Source organism: Lasiosphaeria miniovina (genome assembly GCF_030549165.1).
Source record: "Lasiosphaeria miniovina strain SMH2392-1A chromosome Unknown B0T26scaffold_6, whole genome shotgun sequence".
In the NCBI taxonomy this organism is placed as follows: domain Eukaryota; kingdom Fungi; phylum Ascomycota; class Sordariomycetes; order Sordariales; family Lasiosphaeriaceae; genus Lasiosphaeria; species Lasiosphaeria miniovina.
This window is the reverse complement of record NW_026848225.1, coordinates 4,484,365-4,504,905: the sequence shown is the minus strand read 5'-3', so window position 1 is coordinate 4,504,905 and position 20,541 is coordinate 4,484,365. Positions and strand designations below refer to the sequence as shown.

At 53.3% G+C, this 20,541-nt stretch overlaps 6 protein-coding genes across 6 annotated transcripts; 2 read left to right on the top strand and 4 right to left on the bottom strand.

The window, feature by feature from the left end:
• Positions 1–941: 941 nt before the first annotated feature.
• Positions 942–1,968, bottom strand: B0T26DRAFT_436108 (uncharacterized protein). The gene is made up of 2 exons (XM_060435016.1): positions 1,317–1,968; positions 942–1,259 (listed from the first exon to the last, which is right to left on the bottom strand). Exons 1-2 carry the CDS (start codon positions 1,918–1,920, stop codon positions 1,108–1,110), a joined length of 756 nt encoding a protein of 251 aa, XP_060293645.1. The 5' UTR covers positions 1,921–1,968; the 3' UTR covers positions 942–1,107.
• Positions 1,969–2,566: 598 nt separating this feature from the next.
• On the top strand, positions 2,567–7,010 carry B0T26DRAFT_875170 (uncharacterized protein). Its single transcript, XM_060448060.1, has 6 exons — positions 2,567–3,108; positions 3,175–3,275; positions 3,404–3,492; positions 4,008–4,494; positions 4,609–5,207; positions 5,267–7,010. Exons 1-6 carry the CDS (start codon positions 2,931–2,933, stop codon positions 6,597–6,599), a joined length of 2,787 nt encoding a protein of 928 aa, XP_060293644.1. The 5' UTR covers positions 2,567–2,930; the 3' UTR covers positions 6,600–7,010.
• A 669-nt stretch (positions 7,011–7,679) lies between these two features.
• B0T26DRAFT_679627 (uncharacterized protein) lies at positions 7,680–8,584 on the bottom strand (the record flags this gene model as incomplete). Its single annotated transcript, XM_060440376.1, has 3 exons — positions 7,680–8,295; positions 8,360–8,423; positions 8,581–8,584. 3 exons carry the CDS (start codon positions 8,582–8,584, stop codon positions 7,680–7,682), a joined length of 684 nt encoding a protein of 227 aa, XP_060293643.1.
• Positions 8,585–10,422: 1,838 nt separating this feature from the next.
• On the bottom strand, positions 10,423–11,226 carry B0T26DRAFT_436067 (uncharacterized protein). The gene is made up of 2 exons (XM_060435015.1): positions 11,071–11,226; positions 10,423–11,021 (listed from the first exon to the last, which is right to left on the bottom strand). The coding sequence occupies exon 2, from the start codon at positions 11,012–11,014 to the stop codon at positions 10,514–10,516; it is 501 nt and encodes a 166-aa protein (XP_060293642.1). The 5' UTR covers positions 11,015–11,021; positions 11,071–11,226; the 3' UTR covers positions 10,423–10,513.
• A 1,508-nt stretch (positions 11,227–12,734) lies between these two features.
• B0T26DRAFT_875168 (uncharacterized protein) lies at positions 12,735–14,129 on the bottom strand (the record flags this gene model as incomplete). Its single annotated transcript, XM_060448059.1, has 4 exons — positions 12,735–12,833; positions 12,890–13,090; positions 13,147–13,396; positions 13,975–14,129. 4 exons carry the CDS (start codon positions 14,127–14,129, stop codon positions 12,735–12,737), a joined length of 705 nt encoding a protein of 234 aa, XP_060293641.1.
• An 846-nt stretch (positions 14,130–14,975) lies between these two features.
• Positions 14,976–15,902, top strand: B0T26DRAFT_653187 (uncharacterized protein; the record flags this gene model as incomplete). Its single annotated transcript, XM_060438436.1, has 2 exons — positions 14,976–15,252; positions 15,307–15,902. Coding segments are annotated over 2 exons (873 nt in total), but the record flags the coding sequence as incomplete, so codon positions are not given.
• Between the last annotated feature and the right edge of the window lie 4,639 nt (positions 15,903–20,541).

The window sequence follows — 20,541 nt, the reverse complement described above, 5'->3', positions numbered from 1 at the left end:
CGCCGATGGGGACTGGTATAACTAATGAAGCAAGAGTTGTGAGTGGATTGCGCGATGATTGGGGGGGAGGTTTGGATTTCACTTACCGAAGTGCGGACTCGCGTCCCCCGAGGTATCGTACTCCGAAGTGCGAATTATTTGCTTGCGGGTCGCCGATCGAGATTGGTACAAAACTAATGAATCTAGAGTAGTGAGTGGATTGCGCGACGATTGGGGGGGAGGTTTGGATTTCACTTACCGAAGTGCGGACTTTGTTGCTTGAGGAAAGGAAGTTATTCGCGGTTCGGCCTGCGCGCCTTTATAAAGACAGCGCCCTGCACTAGGCCCAGAGCGGCCTAGCGTGGGGTGGGGCGGGGTTAACCCCTCACCTTACGGCTCTGCCCCCACCGCCGTCGTGGTGTGTCAGAAGCACTGCACACTGCACTGCACACTGGATTCGGTGGAAAAGATGGAGTTCAAAGTGATTTTCATTGAGATCTCTCCTCCTCCCGTACTCTGCTGGGCAACCATCGCCTGGGAAGAATGGTCTGAACCTCTGCCGTCCAAGGGTAAAAGGCAAGGCCGCTGGGAAAATGCGTGGAGAAGGACATCTAGGACCCGCCAAAGGAGACCAGCACGTACAAGACGGCTGGTCGCGGTCGCACTGGCACATGTATATTTATTAACTCCAACACGTGCTAATCTACTATCTTACTTAGATCGAGACCAAGTCGACGTTGGCGGTGTCGCCAATTGCCGAACCGCACATCGCGTTCGCGAAACCCCTCGTGCCTGAACCTTTGTCCCAAAACCCCCTGCCGCCTGGTTATACCACTGGAAGGCTCATCCCTCCCTCGAGCTGGCAGCCTGCCGTATTGCAGGCTAGTCCGTCTCGGGGCTACCGTTTGTGAGAGAGCCGGCACGACGTAAAGCCGCCGTCGGAACTCGGCCGTCACACGCTACCTAGGCTGGATACGAACTGCGGCATGTTTCCCCCGTGTCGCCCTGCGGCGGGCCAGAAGGGTAGAAAGGTGCCGTCTCTGCCCATGGGGAGAGCGTGTAGTTCGACATCTGGAGGAGGCGGATCCTATCTACCCCATCCCGCTCCACCCGTCTCTTTCTCCCATCCTACGTAATACCTAAGACCTGGCTGAGATTTAATAGTATACACGATGCGTCTAGCTCCGCCTTGCCCCCTTCATTCTTACTACCCCGTGATGCTAGGAGTACGGCGCCGGTGCCGTTGTTTGCCATATATTCGTAGACGGCCATAGAGGTGCCTAGACTAGCAGTTAGCTGGGTTAATTAGTTCTCGTGGTCGCCTCCGTCGACCTTACCCAAGTTGGACGAGGTCTTTTGGCTGGGTGTACTCGGCAAGCCGTGCGAGATGGAATCAAGCCAACGCTCTATATAGTCGACCTTAACGCTGTACGGGCGGAAGAGGATAGTCGGTCTGTTGTCGGCGCAGGTGTGTGGAGCGGGGAGGTTGCTGAGCTGCCGCATCGCCTCGATGACATCGTCGCAATCTCGGACCAGAACCGTCGTAGAAGGGCCGTACCCAAGCTGACCGTGCGGTAGCAGTACCGCCTCGACCAGGACTTGTTGTTCGGTGCCTGTATTTTTTGCGAGGCCCAGCGCCCTTTTGGTGTTTTCGAGGAGCTTTCGTGCATCGATATGTTCTGGGTATATCCGGTCGACCCTTCGACTCGACGGCCAGAGGTAGTATACCAGTGAGGTGATCGGGAGTCTTCTGATTTGTAGGATGGGTCTGGGGAGCGTGGTGAACGCGGCAAACGTGTCGCGGAGGTTAGTAGTCTGGCAGGATAATGGTGGTCGGGTTTCGTTACTGTTGCGAGGGAGAGCACTCTCCTCGAGGTGGCTCGGTTTCCCGTCGGACTTGGTCGACAATACGGGCACACGTGCCGTGCATCCACAAGTCATCTATTCATCTTTAGCTTCGATATCTTGGGCGAGAGTCAGGTGTAATCCAGTACCTTTTGATGGTCGCGCGTCTCTGATTTTACCTGTCCATCCATTCGTTCGGCGAGAGCGGAGACTGATCCCAACGATAAGCATACCGGAGTGGGCGCCAGCTTGACCAATTCGTTCATCCTTGAATAACCTCTTCTTCTTCTTTTTCTTTTTCCGTCCGTGTTTGGGATAACGATGTGGTCTACCGACCCGGTTGCTGTCGTGGGGTTTGAAGTCGCGTGAAAGTGGGGCTTGACTAAGTTGGGACTGATGGAGTAATTGACTCTCCTTGGTTTCAGTCCTCACTTACTCGTGACTTAGCAAAATGCCGGGACGGGAAACCTCCTCTTTCTTCTGCCAGCCATTTATAATCTCTCGTGTTGGTTACCAGTCAACCCTGCTCATGTCGCCTTCCTCTGCTACTTTATTTAGCTACTGCGTCAAGTCCCGGCGCTGGTTGCTTTCTTTTTCCTCGCCGCCCGCCTTTTGTACTCGCACCGATATCCTGTCGCTTAGTACTTGGATTTCCCTGACCTTATTTGTGGCCTAATTCCTAGCCCGCAACCTCGTCTTTCTACCTTCGTCGGATCTTCCCGCGACCGGTAAGCCAAATTCCGTTCTGCTCATCGTTATATTATTACACCTGTTGCGTGCCCTTGAGACTTGATCTACTCCTTCCCCACCAGCCCGCCCAGTGGCTACACCACCCGCGTTCCACTTGTCGTAATTCCTCCTCTCTCTCTCTCTCTCTCTTTTACACCTCCTTCGCCCAGCATCTGACATCGAATACCCGGTCCAGTCATTTTCTTCCAAGTAAACGGATATCGGCTCCGGTCGAATCACTCTGCTAGAGAATCCGAGTCGCGGCCAAGGCGACATACCCAGTGGCCAGGGTTTGGCGTTCATCGATCTTCTATCCACGGTAAGTACTCCCGTGGTACCAGCTCGCAGTCAGTCCTATATCGGCGATTTTCGCTGACATGAAACCAAGGCCCTGTAATATAGTCGAGATGGCGAAACAAGGTCCTGTAGGTATATTCGAAATGGATTCTCCGTCTTCACCAGCCTCAACATCAGGCGGGGTGCCCGGTCGTGTGAGTGAGGGGTCGGCGTCGGCGTGTGGGGGTACTATCGGAGAGCTGGGATCTTCCCGGAAAGGTAATGTTTCCTCAGAGCTGGCCAGCTTCTATACCTACCATGAACTTTCTACTAACGGCAAGTTAGACTCCCACTCACCACCAGCCTTCCACGGCGGACCGAGCCAAGTATCAGGCACGGCTTACGACAGCGATTCCGTCGCCCAATCTACAACACAGACGCGGCGGGTACGTTGTGCCAGTCAGGCGTTAGGGTCAGATTGGAGTTTTGATGGTACGGTTTATTTAGGTGATAGCAAGATTCCGTGAAAGCCTCTACGTACGTTAGTTAGAACTTTTTGCTAATTTCCTCCCAGTATCCGACAAGCGGTCTTCGGAATATGACGGCGACCAGGATTTCGGTGGTAAAGCACCTGCTCACACCCCGCTCCGGCGGGCCGACCTTGTGCGCCCCAACCTTCGCGACTTCTTTGTATCGATACCGGGCCCTTCCGACGACCCATGGGGCGCAGATGCCAGGATATGGGGACTCATCCATTGGGCGAGAAAAGGAGTTCTGGAACGATTGTATCCGGAAGATATCAGGCACACCGAAATGTTCCGCCACATATTATCGGAGGCGATTGGAATAAGCACGGCTCCACCTGTCGGCGCGCCTGACGCCTGCTGATTGATTGCTTCCCTGCATCCAGATGGGGCTGAACACGATATCAACGAGCTTCAAGGCTTCTCCAAGATCAGATCAGGGAGAGACCTCTCCTGCTTGCTTGTAGACACCTATCGCGAGTAACATCCCATCCAGTACACGGGACCGCGTCCACCCGCACCCATGATGAAATTGCGGCTTGTACACGGCGATAAGGTTGACGACAATACACTGGAGATGCCCCGGGAAGAGAGGGGAGAAGAGGATGGAAAAGAAGGGGGGGTTGGGGACGCTCTCTTGTCTTTCCACTCTAGCCACTCTTCGCAATACTTCGATCCCGATATATTGGACGCCGCCTCCGCCCAGGGCTCGTCTTTACTAGAGGACGTTACGCCTACAGGTGAAGCGGGGAAGGGTGATATTGAGGTCATTGATATCAGCAGCGACGACGACGACGACGACGACGGCGAAACACAGCCCACAGCCGACGTCGACGACGACGAAACACAGCCCACAGCCGGCGTCGACGACGACGAAACACAGCCCATAGCCGACGTCGACGACCCAGTGCCCGTGAATGAAGAAGAGCGGGCTCTGATGAGCTTGCTTGTAGGGCATGCGGACCCGAACTTCAAGGTGAACTTTGTTAGGTTCTTCAATTACGAAGGAGACGTGGGGTTGATCCTCCCAGGAACCAAGTTGCACCTCGCCGAATCCCAACTTGAAGACATCTACGATATCCTATACGCTCTATTCATCGGTTTCCAGATGGATATGGCGCATCCTCATCTACAGAATTTAGTGAGGCTTGCGCACGCGTTCAAAGGTCACCTCCTCGGCAATTAGGCGGGTGGCGGCAAGACAAGGATGATCTTGGGTCTCACTCAGTGTCTACACCTGATGGATTTGGCCTAGAGGGTCTTTACCGATGACCGTAGACGTGGGGATCTGGGGGACCACAGCCACCGGCACAACTCCAGTGCTGCCCCGTATCGGACGTGCTGCCCCTCTGGAGGACTGGTGCAGATCCAATGCCCCTGCGAGACAGGATCGCTATCGTGGTACATAGCAAAGGGTATGGATCGCGTCCCAGGACCCGTGTTGTGGCTATCGCCGCCAAGTGTTATCGAGACTACTGCGCGAGAGGCCAGGGAGTACTTCGACGACTCGGAGGATGCGATCAACTTGCCAGATATCGGAACTTTCGCGGGAATGAAGACATTAGTTCATTACGACAAACAAAAGCTGAGTGTTCGGGAACTCGATCGCATGAAGGCAAACGTGATATCGCTAGACCGCGAAGGCTTCGTGCTGCCTGAGCCTGCAAAGTCTCTCAAGATCGAGGGAATGAAGAAAACGGCCAAACTAAACCTCGGTTTTATTCCGGCTGGGACTGGGAATATCAAGGACGCCCAAGCGTTTGATCTTGGCCCATTCAAGCTTTCATACGCTGCTGAGGAGCCAGCCCAGTTCTACAACCATTTTATAATCATCAGCAACAAACAGACTGGCTCGTAGTACCGCTTTCGGTTGCGCCGAGGTTTGTTTGCGCCGACGAGTACCACGCCGCCAGGTCAAACCATACGAATCTGACAGCCACGCTTCGGTCGTATGCCGAGCACTCGAATGCCAAGATTGTGGGCGTAAGCGCGAATACCCTCACGAGAGACATGAGAGCCAGTATTGAGGGACCGATCAGTTGGGTCGCTCCGAGTGCTTGGAGCGATCCAGATAGCGCCATGTACCGGTATTCGGCAGATTACGTTGTAGGTAATCTCCTAAACCTAAGGGATGGCGACCCTCGGTTGGCGGAGATTCAGTTCTTTTTCAGTAGGATCATTACGGCTCACCCCCCAGGGGCTGACGATGTGAACGGCAACCGGCCTGCGACAGTCCTGCAACTGATTCCAGTCAAATCGAAAATCACCAACCAGAAGGCATATGAGTGCTTCATCAACGGGCAGGTAAAGACGCTGCGCGACGAGTGGGTAAAGCCGCTGCAAGAGAGGTACGAGAATCAGCAGCGGGAGCTCAACCCGGCCGATCTCCCGAAGGCTCAAAAGGATTTCGAAAACAAACTCGAAGAGGAGGAGTTTGGGACGGTGCACTTCCTGGTCAAGTTATATGCGGCAACCTACCCGCATATAATGGAGTTTCCTTTTGACTTCATATCCAACCATCTCCACGCGAATGCCTTGAAGAAGATCAAAACGGCCGAAGAGCGCTCGATGCATACGGAAATCCTCGGGATTGTCGACAAGATGTGCCGGAGCAGCGGCAAGGTCAAATTGGTGCATGATATACTTCAGTTTGCGCTCGCCGATAAAGACCTACCACTAGATGGCGCGAAGCACCCTGGCGGGCCGTTCAAGAAGAACGTCGTAGTGTTCTACACACGGCTAGGGATCCTATTCCCGCTGGCGAGGTATGCTGACGTCTGTTGGGCAAGTGATTGGAAAATCGTCACCATCGACAGCGAAGTCAAACCCGCGGATCGCTCGGCAATTATTCTAGCCAATCTCGACAACAAAATCCTATTCGGCTCGGACAAGAAGCCATGTCTCGTCATCGCGACGATCGAAGCTGCCGGCACGGGGATAAACGGCTTCGAGGCCGCCAGCTATGCGATTCTGTTCGGCGCGCCCTTCAAAGAGGCCTTGCCCCAGCAGGCCGTTGGGAGGGTCGCGCGGCCGGCGCAGATCCACGAGACACAGTGCTACTTCTTGGTATCTGAGGATATTGACGGGGTAGAAGGGCGAATCATCGCCCGTCACCAGGCTCGCAGAGAATCAATCGACGTCAACACTGGCGAGGGGAGGAATAAGCCCGAGGAAGGAAAGGGTAAGAGGTACGGGTGCAAATGGGAGGTGAAGAAGCTAGGCTGGATGCCTAGAGATAAAGAGTGAGAGATCGACGACGGGGTACCGCTCTGAGCGCTACTAACGGGTCTAGGGAGAGGGCCAGAACGTTGCTGGGCTGCGAGATTGATGGCAGCGGCATGTGTAAGTAGGCGAATATCGGCGCGGGAAGATGTGGTGGTTGCTGGGTACCTGGCTCGGGTTTTACGGGTGCTGATGGCGGCTGCTGAGCCGGTGGCTGCGAGGCAATCGCAGGCCGCGCGGAGGAGGCGCTTGCTGAGCGACACGTGTTTCGTTGTAAGGACTAGTCGAGAGTGTGTCGAGTCTAAGGGAGTAAATAAGAAGGCGTACTGGTAGTTGTCTGCCCGCCGTTTATCTGTGTATACTTGTGTGGCTCTTATCCTTCCGCGACAACGACAATACGGGGTGAGCCCCCCGCCAGCGCGAGGGGCTTCACTTAGGAGGCTTTCCTCCAGGACTCCGCCCCGCCGAGAGACGACTATTTGACAATCAACTCGTAAGACGACACGAAGACGCAAGCCCAACACGCTTGTCGAAGCTGTCCCGACTTTAAGGTGCGCGAACGCCAAGCTGATGGACGTTAACCAGGGCGGGGAGACCGTTCCTGTCAGATGGAACATGCTGGAATGTGGGCTGTGAAGGAGCTAGGCAAAGGATTCGCGGCCTACTTCGCCACTCATTTTGCCACCTATTTTGCCACCACAATAGTAGTATAAGAAGGAGGCTTTCTGGCACTGCCAGAAAGCCAGGAAGAAAGAGAAGACAATCAATTGAAGCCAGTAAAAAATCCTGAAGTGTAGTAATCTAACAGTTCCTGATACTGACACGTGCGGCATCGGCAACGGCGGTGGCGGCTTCAAGTACTATTCACCAGAAAAAAAGAGAGAAAGAAAAAAATAAGGCAGGCCGGAATGACTCCAGGAGTCCAGTCATATAACACGCGATCGCCACACTGTTATTGCCTCTTACAAGCAACTAACCGTTCAAAAAAATCTGGTTTACTAGACATAAGAGTATCTGCAACTCCCTCTTCTTCTCTCCTTCCTACCCTGGTCATAGTCTCTCTTTTGCCTTCCAGGTACGAGACGTGTGTAAGCCAAAATATAATTATCGGCCGGGCTGGACGCGAGCTCGTATAATGGAGCGGATAACGCTCCTGACAGGCGCCGACAAGAAAGGAGCATAGTTCACCTGCCGATCCGATTCCAAATGGGTGTAGACGCTCATGGGGACCGTGTTTAAACCTATCTGGATGTGCGGAAGCAACCAACTCGTAGTTCGTAAGTGCGCCCACAGGCCGAGCCATAGCTTTTCTCTCGCCTCCAACAACACCTCATCGAACATATTGTCATTATTAATATCCTCTGGAGGCACATTATCCAGACCTCTTTCTCTCGCCCAGCCGACGAGCCCTCTTATCGTGGCATCTTCGCCCCATGGTTCGCCGGACGGGCCCAATATCGACACAAAGAAGTCGCGGAGGTTCGGCCGCACCAGGTCACACGTGCGGAGCTTGGTTTTGGGAGGATGTCGGCCGTCGTCAAAGGCCTCGAACTTTCGCTCTTGTCCTGTTACCGGCTGTCTCACAGGGCCGCCGGCACCAGGAATGCTCAATCTCTCGCCGAGGTTATTTGCCGAGTGCCGCTCACTGGATCCTGGCAGGATATTAGCGAAACAACCCTTGAGTCGCACGTTCAGTCTTTCTAGAGCCCACGAGATATTACTTGTTCTTGAAGTAGCCGTATCTTCAACACTATACTGGCCCTTCGACGCCCGTCTAGCACGACCGGTCAGCCGGGTTGGGGTTGCGCGTTGAGCCACGGAGGCGCCGCATCGAGAACTCGTCGACACCTTGCTCGGTGTTTGTTAAGGAGATTAAAAGTGGGAGTCTAACGGGCTATCAGTGATTACCCGTGGAAGGGATAGAAGCTGGCCGGCTCCGAGGAAACCTTACCCGTCTGCGTAGACCCCTAAGCTCCCAGACTGTCGTCCGACATCGGCATCTTACTCATAGCACCGGGCAGCTCGCCTGTTGTTGAGGGTGGTGACAAGGGAGAAACCCGTCTTGACTGTATCTGTACGACCTTGCCTGAAGTTAGTAAAAACCGCGGACGTGGGACGTAGCTGCAAGCCGGCACCGGAGCACTCACCCTAGGCAGAAGACCGAGGAAGCCTTGATAAGCTACACGGTACAGGCTGGAATTCTAGCTACCGGGATAAGACTCCATATATAGGATCCACGTGCCTTCGTGGCGCGGAGCCCCAGTGAATACAGTTCGAAACAGAGTGAGGCGATGTGGACGTAGAGAAGTGACTGTAGGCCAAAATAATTGGACGATAGATATAAAGACAAGTCCTGTTTGAAAGGGAGGGGAGAGTGCGTCAGCAGATGAAGAGGGCAATGCAACGACCAAAGTGAATGTTTGTAGATGGTTAGCCCGCGATGGAGGGTGCAAGGCGTACTAGACAAAATTACGTGGAGGGAGTAGATGCGGCGAAAGACAGGCAGACCACTAGGGTACCTTGTCGCACGTCGCTAGCATCACCGTTGTTCCGGCGCCAGAAAGGCATGGAATATGACGATGCTGGCCATGAACGACACAGCGGGCGACGGCTGGAAGAGGGAAGCCGTACAAGAAAAACCGAATCACGAAAGAGGGGGGAAGGCAGGAGGCAAGAAACCCACGGAAGGTACAGCACAATACGAGACGGAGTTAGCTTACCAGGTCGCGCGTCGTCGCCAGTCGTACGCGCCTGACAGGGTAGAAAGGTACGGAAAGTGAGGCTGCTGTCCAGAAGAGAGGCGGAGAGATTGAAGTAAGGTGGGTAGGCTGGTCCAAGGTAGAGGCGCGGTTGGAAGAGGAAGGCCATATACAAAAGAGAGCAAGAAGCCGTAGCCACGAAAGCGACAAACGGCGAAGCAAAATACAAGACGCTGGAGTTTACCATGCCGCGCGTCGCTAGCAGTAAAATCTAACCGTTCCTGCTGAGCAGAGGTGTGCGGGTGCTGGCCGTGAGTTGAGATGCGGGGTTCGCTCTTCCTCGGGCAGACCAACCTGGGCAACGTGCCACGCAGAAGGCGTGCAGGTAAAGTCCGTGGAAGGGAGGGGCGCGGCGAGAAGAGATGAAAATACGTGCAAATCGCAGGCAGAAGCGGCTTCGCATTTTCCTCTCGAGTCAGCGGCTGCAGGGCCGGTCCTTTGATTGTGAGCCTGTTTGGTCGGCACGTTAGCCTCTTCAGGGCGTGGCTTGGCAAGGCAAGGTCAGAGGAGTAGGGTGGCCAGCGCGCCGTCGAAATAGCCAACGCGCCTGGCACCACGAGCTCGGTTGCACGAGAGACTCTTGGCTGCGGACGCCAGTGCCTACCTCAGCACTCGGCCAGGGCGAGTACTGCAACCCGCACCAAAATTTATGTGGGAACTGGCTATTCCTATCAAGGCATTAACTAGTATAGTTGAATGATGATATTTATTATCGACGTAGCCAGTACCTAAATGCCGCAGCCACAAAGTAACGAGCCGCAACTACACCATAGCGACGTACGCATCGCTCGGGTATTGTCCCAGCCAGCCAGAAAATAAAAGGAAAAGATAAAACAGCCCCCCCCCCCCCCCCCCCTCCCCCCCCCTCAGACTTGATTCGCCGGGATGACGCTCTACCGCCAGAGAAGCGGAACCCAAGGCGCCCGCTCTCGTCCCTAAGAACACAGACCAGACGTCATCTTGTTTACCGAGGGGGTGTTGTAGATAGCACGTCGTAGGTTAGCCGACGTGCGACCACTCAGAGCCGGACAGGGACTCGGATATTAAGCTCGAAGCTACTGAGTGATCGAGTGGAATGGCTTGATATGCCATCGTCTCCCCAGACTCTGTACCTAGAGCCATACCCTATGCCGTGACTGCGCCCCTAATTTACGAATCAAGCCCAGTAACGGCTTGAAACTATGTCAAAGTTGAGTCCGTCTCGGCCTCGTTTCCTGGCTGAATACGTCGAAGGACACCATTGACTTTGCGAAAGGTTTCTACGTTAGAATGGATCCGTCCTTCCATATTCGTTTGGCGCGGAGAAAGATCATTCCTGAGGGAATCGATCTCCGCTTGTAGCTGCTGTTGGAGCAGACCGACGGATTGTGCGATGGAACGCACCTGTGCTTCCAGGCTCTCCTGGCGCTGACCCAGCTCGTTTTGGCGCTGATGTAGAGGTTCGTTATCCCCCTCTGTGGAAGGAGCCCGGCTTGCGAACAGGTCAGAATTGCCAATACAGCCGATAGCAAGATCGCCGGCTCTCGCGGTACCGGGTTTCTGCTGTGGGTCATTCTGCTGTGGGTTGTCAAGTAGTGCGCCGGTTGTTGCCGGAGTGGCGGGCGCCGTATCGACGCGACCGATCGCTTTTTCACGAACATGGTTGAGGAGCTCTGGTTGCATATGGAGTATTACGTCCATAACCCAGCTAATAAAAGAGTTAGCGAGATTCGTAGCCAAAACTGCCGTTGACGTACACCAAAGGAATCGTGCTCGATTTCAGGATACGCAATCCGTTATATACTTGGCGGCAAGCCCGGAGAGACTGCCGTCCTTATCGGGATTCATTGTTTTTGTCGGCCTTATCATATCCCTCTACCTCGCCGGCAATACTGGAAGCTTTCTTAGCGTCGCGGCAAGCCTCAATCACGGATGGATGGGCAAGGCGGCAAGAAGAACCGCTACTCTTGCACTCTGAGCAAGAGGTCGCATCCGAGGTCGTCTCGAACTCGCAGTGATAACCCTTTATCAGGCAAAGATCGCAACCGCCGTCGTCAAGAGCTCTCGTCTCGTTGACCTACACACGATTTGTCCGTCATTAAAACGTAAGGGACGCCTGGGTCACATGAGAAAGAGAGCACTTACGTCTTTTCTAGCACTAGGAGCGACGCCGTGGACTCGCTTCTGTACATGGTTATATTAGCAGCCGGCTACGGAGTTAAGTAGGCAATCTATAAGGTCAAGGAAGTGCTTACATGACGCGGGCCGTGAAAATCGGCATCTCGCCGGTGGCGGCTCGCTTTAGTGACTGAGGCGGAATAGACGAGGCAGCACGGGGGAGAGTAGGCAGTACAGGCGACGAACGCTTTCCGTTTTCGCCGCTCGCGCTACCAAGGCGGCCTAGCGGGCCGTCATCGTCGCCGCTGATGAAATCATTGAATTCGGAGGGTACGTTCGCACGCGTGCCATAGTTGCCGGGGTTGGACATTTGTGGTCTTCTGGCAGGATGGCAAACAGGAAGCGCGGTCGTTAAATAATCCGAAAGTACTGGCTACCTGCGTCAAAAGAGAATGTAGAGGGCTAGGAGACAGACGACTTACGAGAATGCGGACTGCGCGAAGGTAGGGAAGAAGGAACGAAGCGGAGTAGCCGGCGCGCGGTCAAAAAGCGTGAGTGCCGCCCGCTAACGTGCTCTGGGTATCACTGATGGTCAAAGTTATTCAGGGCTATGGCCTCTTTTTTTTTTTTTTGCGGTTCTAGTTGCGCTGGTAGTGTGGTGAGATGGATGCCGTCGATAATAAAAAGCTGGTGCTGTTGGAATGACAAGGTCATTCGTTCCATAGTCACTGCAGTAACCGATGCGAATGGGGTGGTTGTGGTGGTTGTATTCTGGTCTTGCTCTATCTCAAAAAGGTCACGAACTACGGACAGGATGCGCGTTGGAATTGGCGATGCCAGAGGTCACGTCAGCGGTGCGCCTCGCGCACGTGCCGCATAGCGGCCCGCGTGCTAGTCAGCCACTGAGGCTGTGCAGCCTGTTGACCAATCACGTGCGACTGCATCCTCTGATTGACTGGTAGTTCCCACAGGTGCCCTGCAAGACGACCACGAAAAGGCTACGTACGGGGCCGGCCACCCCCAAGTAGAATTATTTCGGATACGAAGTCCACCCCCACAGGCGCAGACGAACAGTTCAAAGTTTCACAAGGCATTGAGATCAAGAGCGTAATGATAAAGTGTGTGAGTTGTACGATCAGCCTAGCTAGTTCCGTGCTGCTTCCTACTCGAGAGTAAGTGCCATCTGCCTAGCCACGACGCGGCTTGTATACCTTGGTCAGAAAAATCGTGCCCAACCGGAAAAAGAAAAAGAAAAAAAACTACCCCAAGCGCAACATGCCGATAACGAGCACCAGGACCAAGTTTAGACGCAGTCGGGAGCATCTGACAGCGGCGAGCCCTCCTTAGCAACGTCGTTCTTCATGTCGACGTCGCCGTCCTCACGTAGCCTCCGCATCCCCGGCTGGCGGCGCAGCGCCACCAGAATCAAAACTCCTGTCTGTCCACCTGTGTGGTGACCGGTCCCAGCGCCGCGATAACGGAGCGTGCCAAACTCCCGAGCTGGGTGTCTCTATCGTTCACGCGCGACTCCAGCGAACCAAGATGGGCAGGCAGATCCTCTAGCCTCGCCTTAATCGCAACCAAATCTTCCCACTGGGCGTCCCTATCGACCACGCGCGACTCCAGCCCGTGAATACGGCCGAGCAGCTCACGTAGCGCCTCGATAGTGGGGCCTCCAGTTACCAATTCGTTCCCCAACCCTCCAACGTCTTGACAAACTCCACGCCGTGATGTATGTCGTCCATCCGCGCCAGCATGTCGTTCACGGCCTTTTGAGTAACGACTACCAGGGGCGGTTCGCCCGACTTGAGCTGGGCGGGAGCAATTGGGAGCGCATCGAAATCGCGCTTGATAGCCCCCACCTGGCCGGCAAGGGTTGCCAGCTTCGCTGTGAGCTCGGCGTCCGTGTTTCGGTCCCGACAGTCGGCCGAGACCGCCGCGGCAGTAATACGTTCAAGGGCAGCACTGCGCAAGAGAAGTCAGTAATCTCGGCAGACCTAGTCACGCGGGGGAAGATTACATATCGGTAAAGTTCTCCTTCGCCAGTAGAGTACCCGAACTCCAAAAATCACAAGCGGCTCTCAAGACGTCGAGAGCATTACTTTCTGCGATTTCGTTCTCTTCTGACCTGTTTTCCTTCAAAACCTGGTTCGCCGCTTTCTAGGCGCGAAGAGCGTTTCGAACAATACCAGGGCTTTTATTGCAGGTGAGACCGGCTTCGTGGTAGCGAACATAACTGGGAGGGCCCGTATTTTGTTGCACCATGCATCGCTGGCGTCATGCATCGCTGGCGTTCTCTTGCAGAGTGAATGCAGGGGTACAAGCGCTCATTATCGCAGTCGGACTGAATGGAGCAAGTCAGTATACGGTAGCAGCGAGAAAGGGGTGGAGGTGTGCTCACAGTTTCCGAGTCCGCAACGGTAGCAACCTACTTGCCGCCATTTAATCCCCTCTGTAACGTACAGTTTAGTAGTAGCAAACGCAGTTGATCGGGGAGAGCACTTGCGTATATCGAGCCACGATACAAATTATCATCAACGTACCGCTTCCGTTTTGACCCGAGACGTAAGGACGGCGACTTGGAAGGAGTGGACGTAGTTTTCGCCACAGGAAGTGAGCCCGCGGCAGCAGTCGATCTCGACGGTCCGGCGCCCGTGTCCTCAATGTCAGAGGCTTCGCCATCAGATCCCGTGAGCATTGTTGAAGTTGAGGTGTCGATCTGTCTAGTGAGTGAGGTTATAAAACGAATGACAGATGCTTCACGTTGGTCAGCCTGGCCCTGCAGGCGACATGGTTGTTAGTTACGAGGTGGCGGGGAAGACTTACGACAGCAGGTGGGCGGTGAATGGAAGCGCGCCGTTGGCGTGGGTCGCGTAGGGGGAGCAGAGAAACTGCCAGCCCGACAGACAATAGATAATATGATCGATGGTAGAATACGCGATATACGTGCGGGTGAGGAAGTGATTGAAGAAGCGAACGGCGTATTCCCGGAAAAGGCTCGCGGCGAATGAAAGGTTCGGGCAACAAGGACGAAGGCGGGGCCAGGCAGAGTGAAGACTGGAGCCTGCTGACGTAAGCGAGAGGCTGCTTCTGTAAGGTGCGGTTACCCACTGGCTCCCACTAGGCGCACAGGTCTGTGCGCTTACATAAGCCTGAAATTCGCTTACATAAATCTAAAAATGCATCTAACGCAGCATTTACCCCGCGCAAAAAAAGGAGCTCTCAACACCAACGCCAGTCCATCACAATGTGTGCGCCTACATAAGCCTTACCCACTCCGGCTTCTTCTACCGCAGTACTGGCATTTTTTACGGTCGGCTACAACCTGCAACACCTCAACCAGTTCTGTTCGACACTCAGTGCACGATGTCAACACCCACGGTTCTGGTCGACACTCAGTGCACCATGCCAACACCCCCAGTTCTAGTCGATACTCAGTGCACCATATCAGCACCCCCAGTTCTGGTCGACACTCAGTGTACTATGTCAGCATCCCCACCACTCCTCGAGGCCCAACCGCCGCCCCAAAAGGCCAGACACGGAATTGCCTCTTCGGCAACAAATTCTGTTTTTACACCCAGGCTACGATAGCCTGAACGCGCTGCTCATTCTCCCTTGCGTTGATCCTGTAACATCGAATACGGTCATTGTCGACTACGGTGTACACCACAATACGGCGCTGTTGGCTTGCCAGATTATTGCTGGCAACGCTTTCAAGGGCACCTATCTCGCTCTCGATGAGGCAGGGAAGAAGCGAGTCCAGGTACCTCGAGAGGGCACCTTGCCAGACCCAGAGTACTACTTCATTGTGCCGGGCGAAGGTATTCTCAAACTCCTACCTCATAACGACCTAATCCTTTACTAATTCTCCTTAGACCCTCACCCAATTGTTCCCAGCTTCCAGGATTGGAAGTTTCCCCACGGATCCATCCCCGAATCGTGGCCTTCGGTTATCCCTTCCCAAAACTGGAACAAGGATTGTTCTCTCACGAACTCCAGATACTCGGTTGAAACTGCCCATCTTATCCCGAAATCAGAACGAGATTGGTATATCCGGAATGAGATGCACAGATACGATGGGGCCTATGACGATATCGACGACGCAGGAAACCTTATTCCCCTCAGAGAAAATCTACATACTACGTTTGACACTCGTCGATCGTTCGTCATTGTCCCAAAGGAGGTCGCCATACGCTCTGAGACTTCTGTCGACTCGGGCCGGGAATACGTCGTACACCACTTCTCAATGGACGATGAAGAAGTATGGCGCTTGCACCATACGGTAATTATTGAGACCCTCCACCATCGAGCTCGCCCTTATATCTTCGCCCGTTTCGCTTGGGCGGTATTCTCCAAACTCAAATTCTTCGTTATTGCAGGATTGAGACGTCGAACCATCCGCCTTGTTAAAGATACAGGAAGTGGAAGTATTGCATATCGGACAGATTGGACTAGTAGGGACGACCTCTAGTCGCTGTACAGTGCTAGGAGATCACAAAGTGTAAGCTCGAAGAGGAAGAAGACCCACGGGGAGAGTTCCGTCAATCAGGCGGGAAGTACCGTCAGTCAGCCGGAAATCGCTCGCCAATACCCATCTGATGATAACTTCAATAATTCGGTTTTTGCATCTTAGGTCGCGGGAATCAAAACACCGGATGCGGGGGATAAAGCTGTCTTCGACTCGGGCACCCAGGTAGCCTCGGCCCCCGCTCCCAAGGCAGAGAAGCACTTGCCCCTGGCTCTCAATGCAGAGGAGGACTTGGCCGCAGCTCTCGAGGCAGAGCAGGACTAGGCAGTGATGGAACAGAGCAGGGACTGTAACTTATATGGACAGCCAGAACATGATCCCGACAATAACACCGTAGCTGATATTACACTCCGTATTACTACATGAAGCCGAGCTGGCACGCAACGGTGACAAACTCGCCGACCTGAACTTCATCGACGTCAGTACACTGATGGCTTGCCAGTCCTGCATTCTCAACGCGGCCCAAGATGAGAGGTACATCGCCGGATAGATGGAAGAGGGAGCGCAGTTTCACTAAGTCAGGTGGTCTGCTTATGGAACACCCCTGGATTTGGAACAAGGTTTGTCATCAAGGACTTGCCGCTCGCCACCCAACTCACCTATTTCAATCGCTTGCAACTCGACCAATTCTGCTTCAATACTTATCTTCTTTTCTCCATTCAATTGAGAAATGAAAGATGAAGCGATATATTTAGTTGGATTTGCAGAATGCGCTGGCAGAGTATGCAGAAACCGGCTTACTCCGTAGCTCTGCTGAAAATCACGGCATCCCCCCTACTACTCTCTTTAATCGGGTTCGTGGTTCCGAGCCAGCCTCCAAGGCCCAAATTCTTAATCAAAAGCTTTCTCCGGCTATGGAAGAACGCTTAACCGAATGGATTCTATTCCAAGGGTCGCTCGGTCACCCTCCAACCCACGCCCAAATTCGGAAACTAGCTAGAAGAATGCTCGAAGATAACGAGACCCTCGGAAAACGCTGGACTAGCCGGTTTTTGGCTAGAAATCCATCTATTTCTACAATTAGGCCTCGGAGAATCCATGCAAACCGTGCTGATCGAGCCTGTGAGGCCGTTATCCGGCCTTGGTTTGACTATTTGAAGCCTCCAGGCGTGGAGGCTATTCCAGCCAAGCATAGGTATAATATGGATGAAACTGGCATTGCTTCTGGCATTGGAGATGACGGCCTGGTTGTTGGATCTAAGGAAAGAAAGAAATTCCAGAAAAAGAAGAAAGGAGACCGAATTTGGAACTCGATTATCGAATGTATTTCCGCTGACGGCCGGTATTTGAACCCAGTCGTCATTTTCAAAGGTGGAAGCCTTCAACAACAATGGTATCCACGCGATTTACAGCCATTTAAGGGCTGGAAGTGGAAACCCACTGAAAACGGCTGGTCTGACGATGATACTGCTGTCGCATGGCTCCGCAATATCTTTCTTCCAGAGACTCGGCCAGCTACCCCCTCGGAGAAGCGCCTCCTTATTTTAGATGGCCACGGTAGTCATACCACCGAAGAATTCATGTGGCTAGCCTTTTCTAATAACGTACAACTGTTATTTCTACTAGCCCACACCTCCCACGTTCTCCAGCCCCTGGATTTATCGGTTTTCGGCCCTCTAAAAGCCCGGTACAGAGCCAAGCATAACGAGGTTGTTTCCGGCTTCGACGAAGGCACTGTTGCTGAAAAGAGGGCCTTACTAGAATGCTACCGGCAAGCCAGGGTCTATGGAATGACTGAATCTAATATCAAAGCCGGCTGGAAAGCTACAGGCCTCTGGCCGGTCAGCCTCAGGAAGCCCCTAAGCAACGGCCTTGTTATTAAGAATTCTAACGGCGACGTTGGTCAACTGACCTCTACGGTTTCTATAGACCTTCAAGAGGTTCATAACCCCATTCTAAATAAGAATTCGGAGGGCCGGCCTATATGGTTTACCCCTAAAAAGCCGAAGGATTTCCGTATTCAGGAGCAGGTTTTTCTAGCCGGCCAGAAACGGACTACCAACGACCGACTTTTCATACGCAAGGCCGCAAAAGCCTTCGATTACGTGGTTTTCCAACTAGCCAATACGGCGCATCAATTGGAGGCTGCAGAAAAAAGCCTAGAACGCACAAGAGGCCGAAAGAGAAGGAAGGTCCAAGTCGACCCTAATACGCAGTTCGCTGGAATTGAGGAGGTTCGTGCCTCACAGAGAGAGGCTGGCAGAGAGGACCTTAGTTATTCTGAAAGAGAAGAATCAGGAGAATCCGATACTGAAGACTTCATCATTGTAGCTAATTAATTGACAAAGTTGTTGGCAATTGAAGTTTGTGGTGTTGTGCGGGGTCCGATTCAGGGGCTGTTCCATAGGCAGGGGTGTTCCAAAAGTCCCCCACCTGACTTAATTCTAGGAGCAACGGTGGTTGTACGTTCGGGTTATTCGCTTCCTCACCATCTTCAAACCCCTACATGCATACACATTTTTCCATGCCCAGTAGGCCCTCAGAGACGCCCACAGGCCAATCCTTTCTTGAAGATACGGATACCCCTAGCTTCGTGGATGTACGAGTTCCCAACGAGATAGATGTTTGTTGCAATTTGTAAGTGAAGGCAGGTACGCCTGATCAAGGTGGTCACAATGAAGGTACTGAAGTGAGAGAGCAATGACTGGTATTGATAAGTGTCGTCTAGAATTGACCCACTTTTCATAGAATTAGACAGGCCCTAGTTGACATGCCTCTGAGCTTCCTTCATTGTTTGTTATTTCCTTCATTCTTGACTCGGAATGTCCTCATTTCATTCGGAATGCCCTCTTTCGGGCTGATTACAACGCCTCCCTTGCCCTCTCTCCATGAGTATAAGGAAGCGTTCTTTTCTGTACTTTTAGACCTATTGAGCAGACAATTCAATGCGCTGTCAACTTCGATCGCGTGCAACAATAAGAGACTTCAATATGGCCCTCGCAAAGGAGAGGGGCGACGGCCTCTGCGTATATACATGACCAAGTGCAGGGCGGGCCATTGACAAAGGGGTGAAGTCGGGGCCCGCTTCAAAGGAGTGGGTTGGTCGCGTGCGCGTGGTGTGTGTAGAATAAGAGATACGAAAGACAACCAACTACTTGAAGTGGGCGAGGCTTTGCCCGTGGGTGATCCAAGCCTTCGCGGTATCGGCGCTGGTAACCCTGCCTAAACAACTTGGTACTGCTGCAGGAGCCCTTACAATAGCGTACTCATCCTTCACCCTGATGACTACTCCCGCAATGGTTGTCAATGGTATTCCCCACGGTACGGCATCGACAGCCTGCAAAGGATGAAAGATGAGCAACATCCGTACACCAGCTTTACTGACTTCTTGCAACGAGCCGTTGCTGTCTGGGTATGGTAGCGCGCTGTGCTGCTCAAAGAAATGGTATACGAGTTATCTCTTTCAATCGTTCGGCCGTCGCAAAAGTACCACCGTTCCTGCTGAGAGTATCAGCGGCCGCGTGGTAGAGCGTCCGGAACGACAGTTTGTCAGTATGTGCCCGTTTAAACCCGATCTCTCCCTTATCCCATGTCCAGCTGAAGAAGTTTTCCATTCTTTTGAAGAAGGACTTGTTACCCTTCACTATGGCGACCTCCCTACCGATTTTCCTAGCCTCGAGTTGTAGTGCCTCGAGACAGAAAGAACGGCCACTGACGGGCGTTGGGGGCTGTTTTACTTTCTCGCCAAGCAACTTGAGGAACGCCACTTGGCGATAGTTCTAGAGTATCAGGTGGACGCATTTCTCGAGAACAAATTCGGAAACTTCTCTGGGCGTCTGGTCGTTAATGATCTCTAGAAGCTCGTCGAGGAAGGACCGGGTCTCCTGGTACTCGACGACAGGCAGATACCTTGTGACGACTTGGAAGCCCGGAAGAGTCACACTGTCGATGTACTCTTTGGAGATCTTGAACTCTCTCCAGTCGACTGCGCCATGGTGGAAGAACCCGAAGCCAAACCGGTCCATCGTTTCTCGCAACCCGAAGCCGGGCTTCCTGGTTTCAATGTTGGAACGGCGTAGCGGGGTATTGAGCATCCAGGCTTCATTTGGCCAGAGGTGCGAGATGAAGTGGCGTAGACTAAGGACAAGCAACCCATGTAGTCTTGCAACCTCCAACGGTGTGACCTGTCTAGCACCATATAGAGCTCTGATGGTGTCGACCACTATAAGATGCTTGTAGATGTTACCCCGCAAGAAGTCCCTGAACTCGTTAGTCCTGTAGATGTAGAAGGCATCTGAAGGGAATGTGATGTTGTTCACGTCAGCCTGCACTTGCCCTGAGGAGACGACCTTGGTAGAAAGTCCGGAGTTCTGGATTCGCGTCTCCTAGGTAAATTCGCCGAGAAACCTGGCCCAACATTCGTCTTCTTCCCAAATGATGTGCGCGAAACCGACGGTTACCCGGAATTCAGGGCGCCATCCAAAGTTCTCGGTCCTGTTGTGTTTTAAAACCTCCCTAAGACGCTTTCTGGACCGGATTTCCGCGCTCTTAGCGTGCGACCGGTCCTTGCTTGTCTTTTGGAGGATGTTGATGCTGTGGCGTTAAGCTATTTCTCAGCTCCTCCTAGCGCCGCCATGAAATT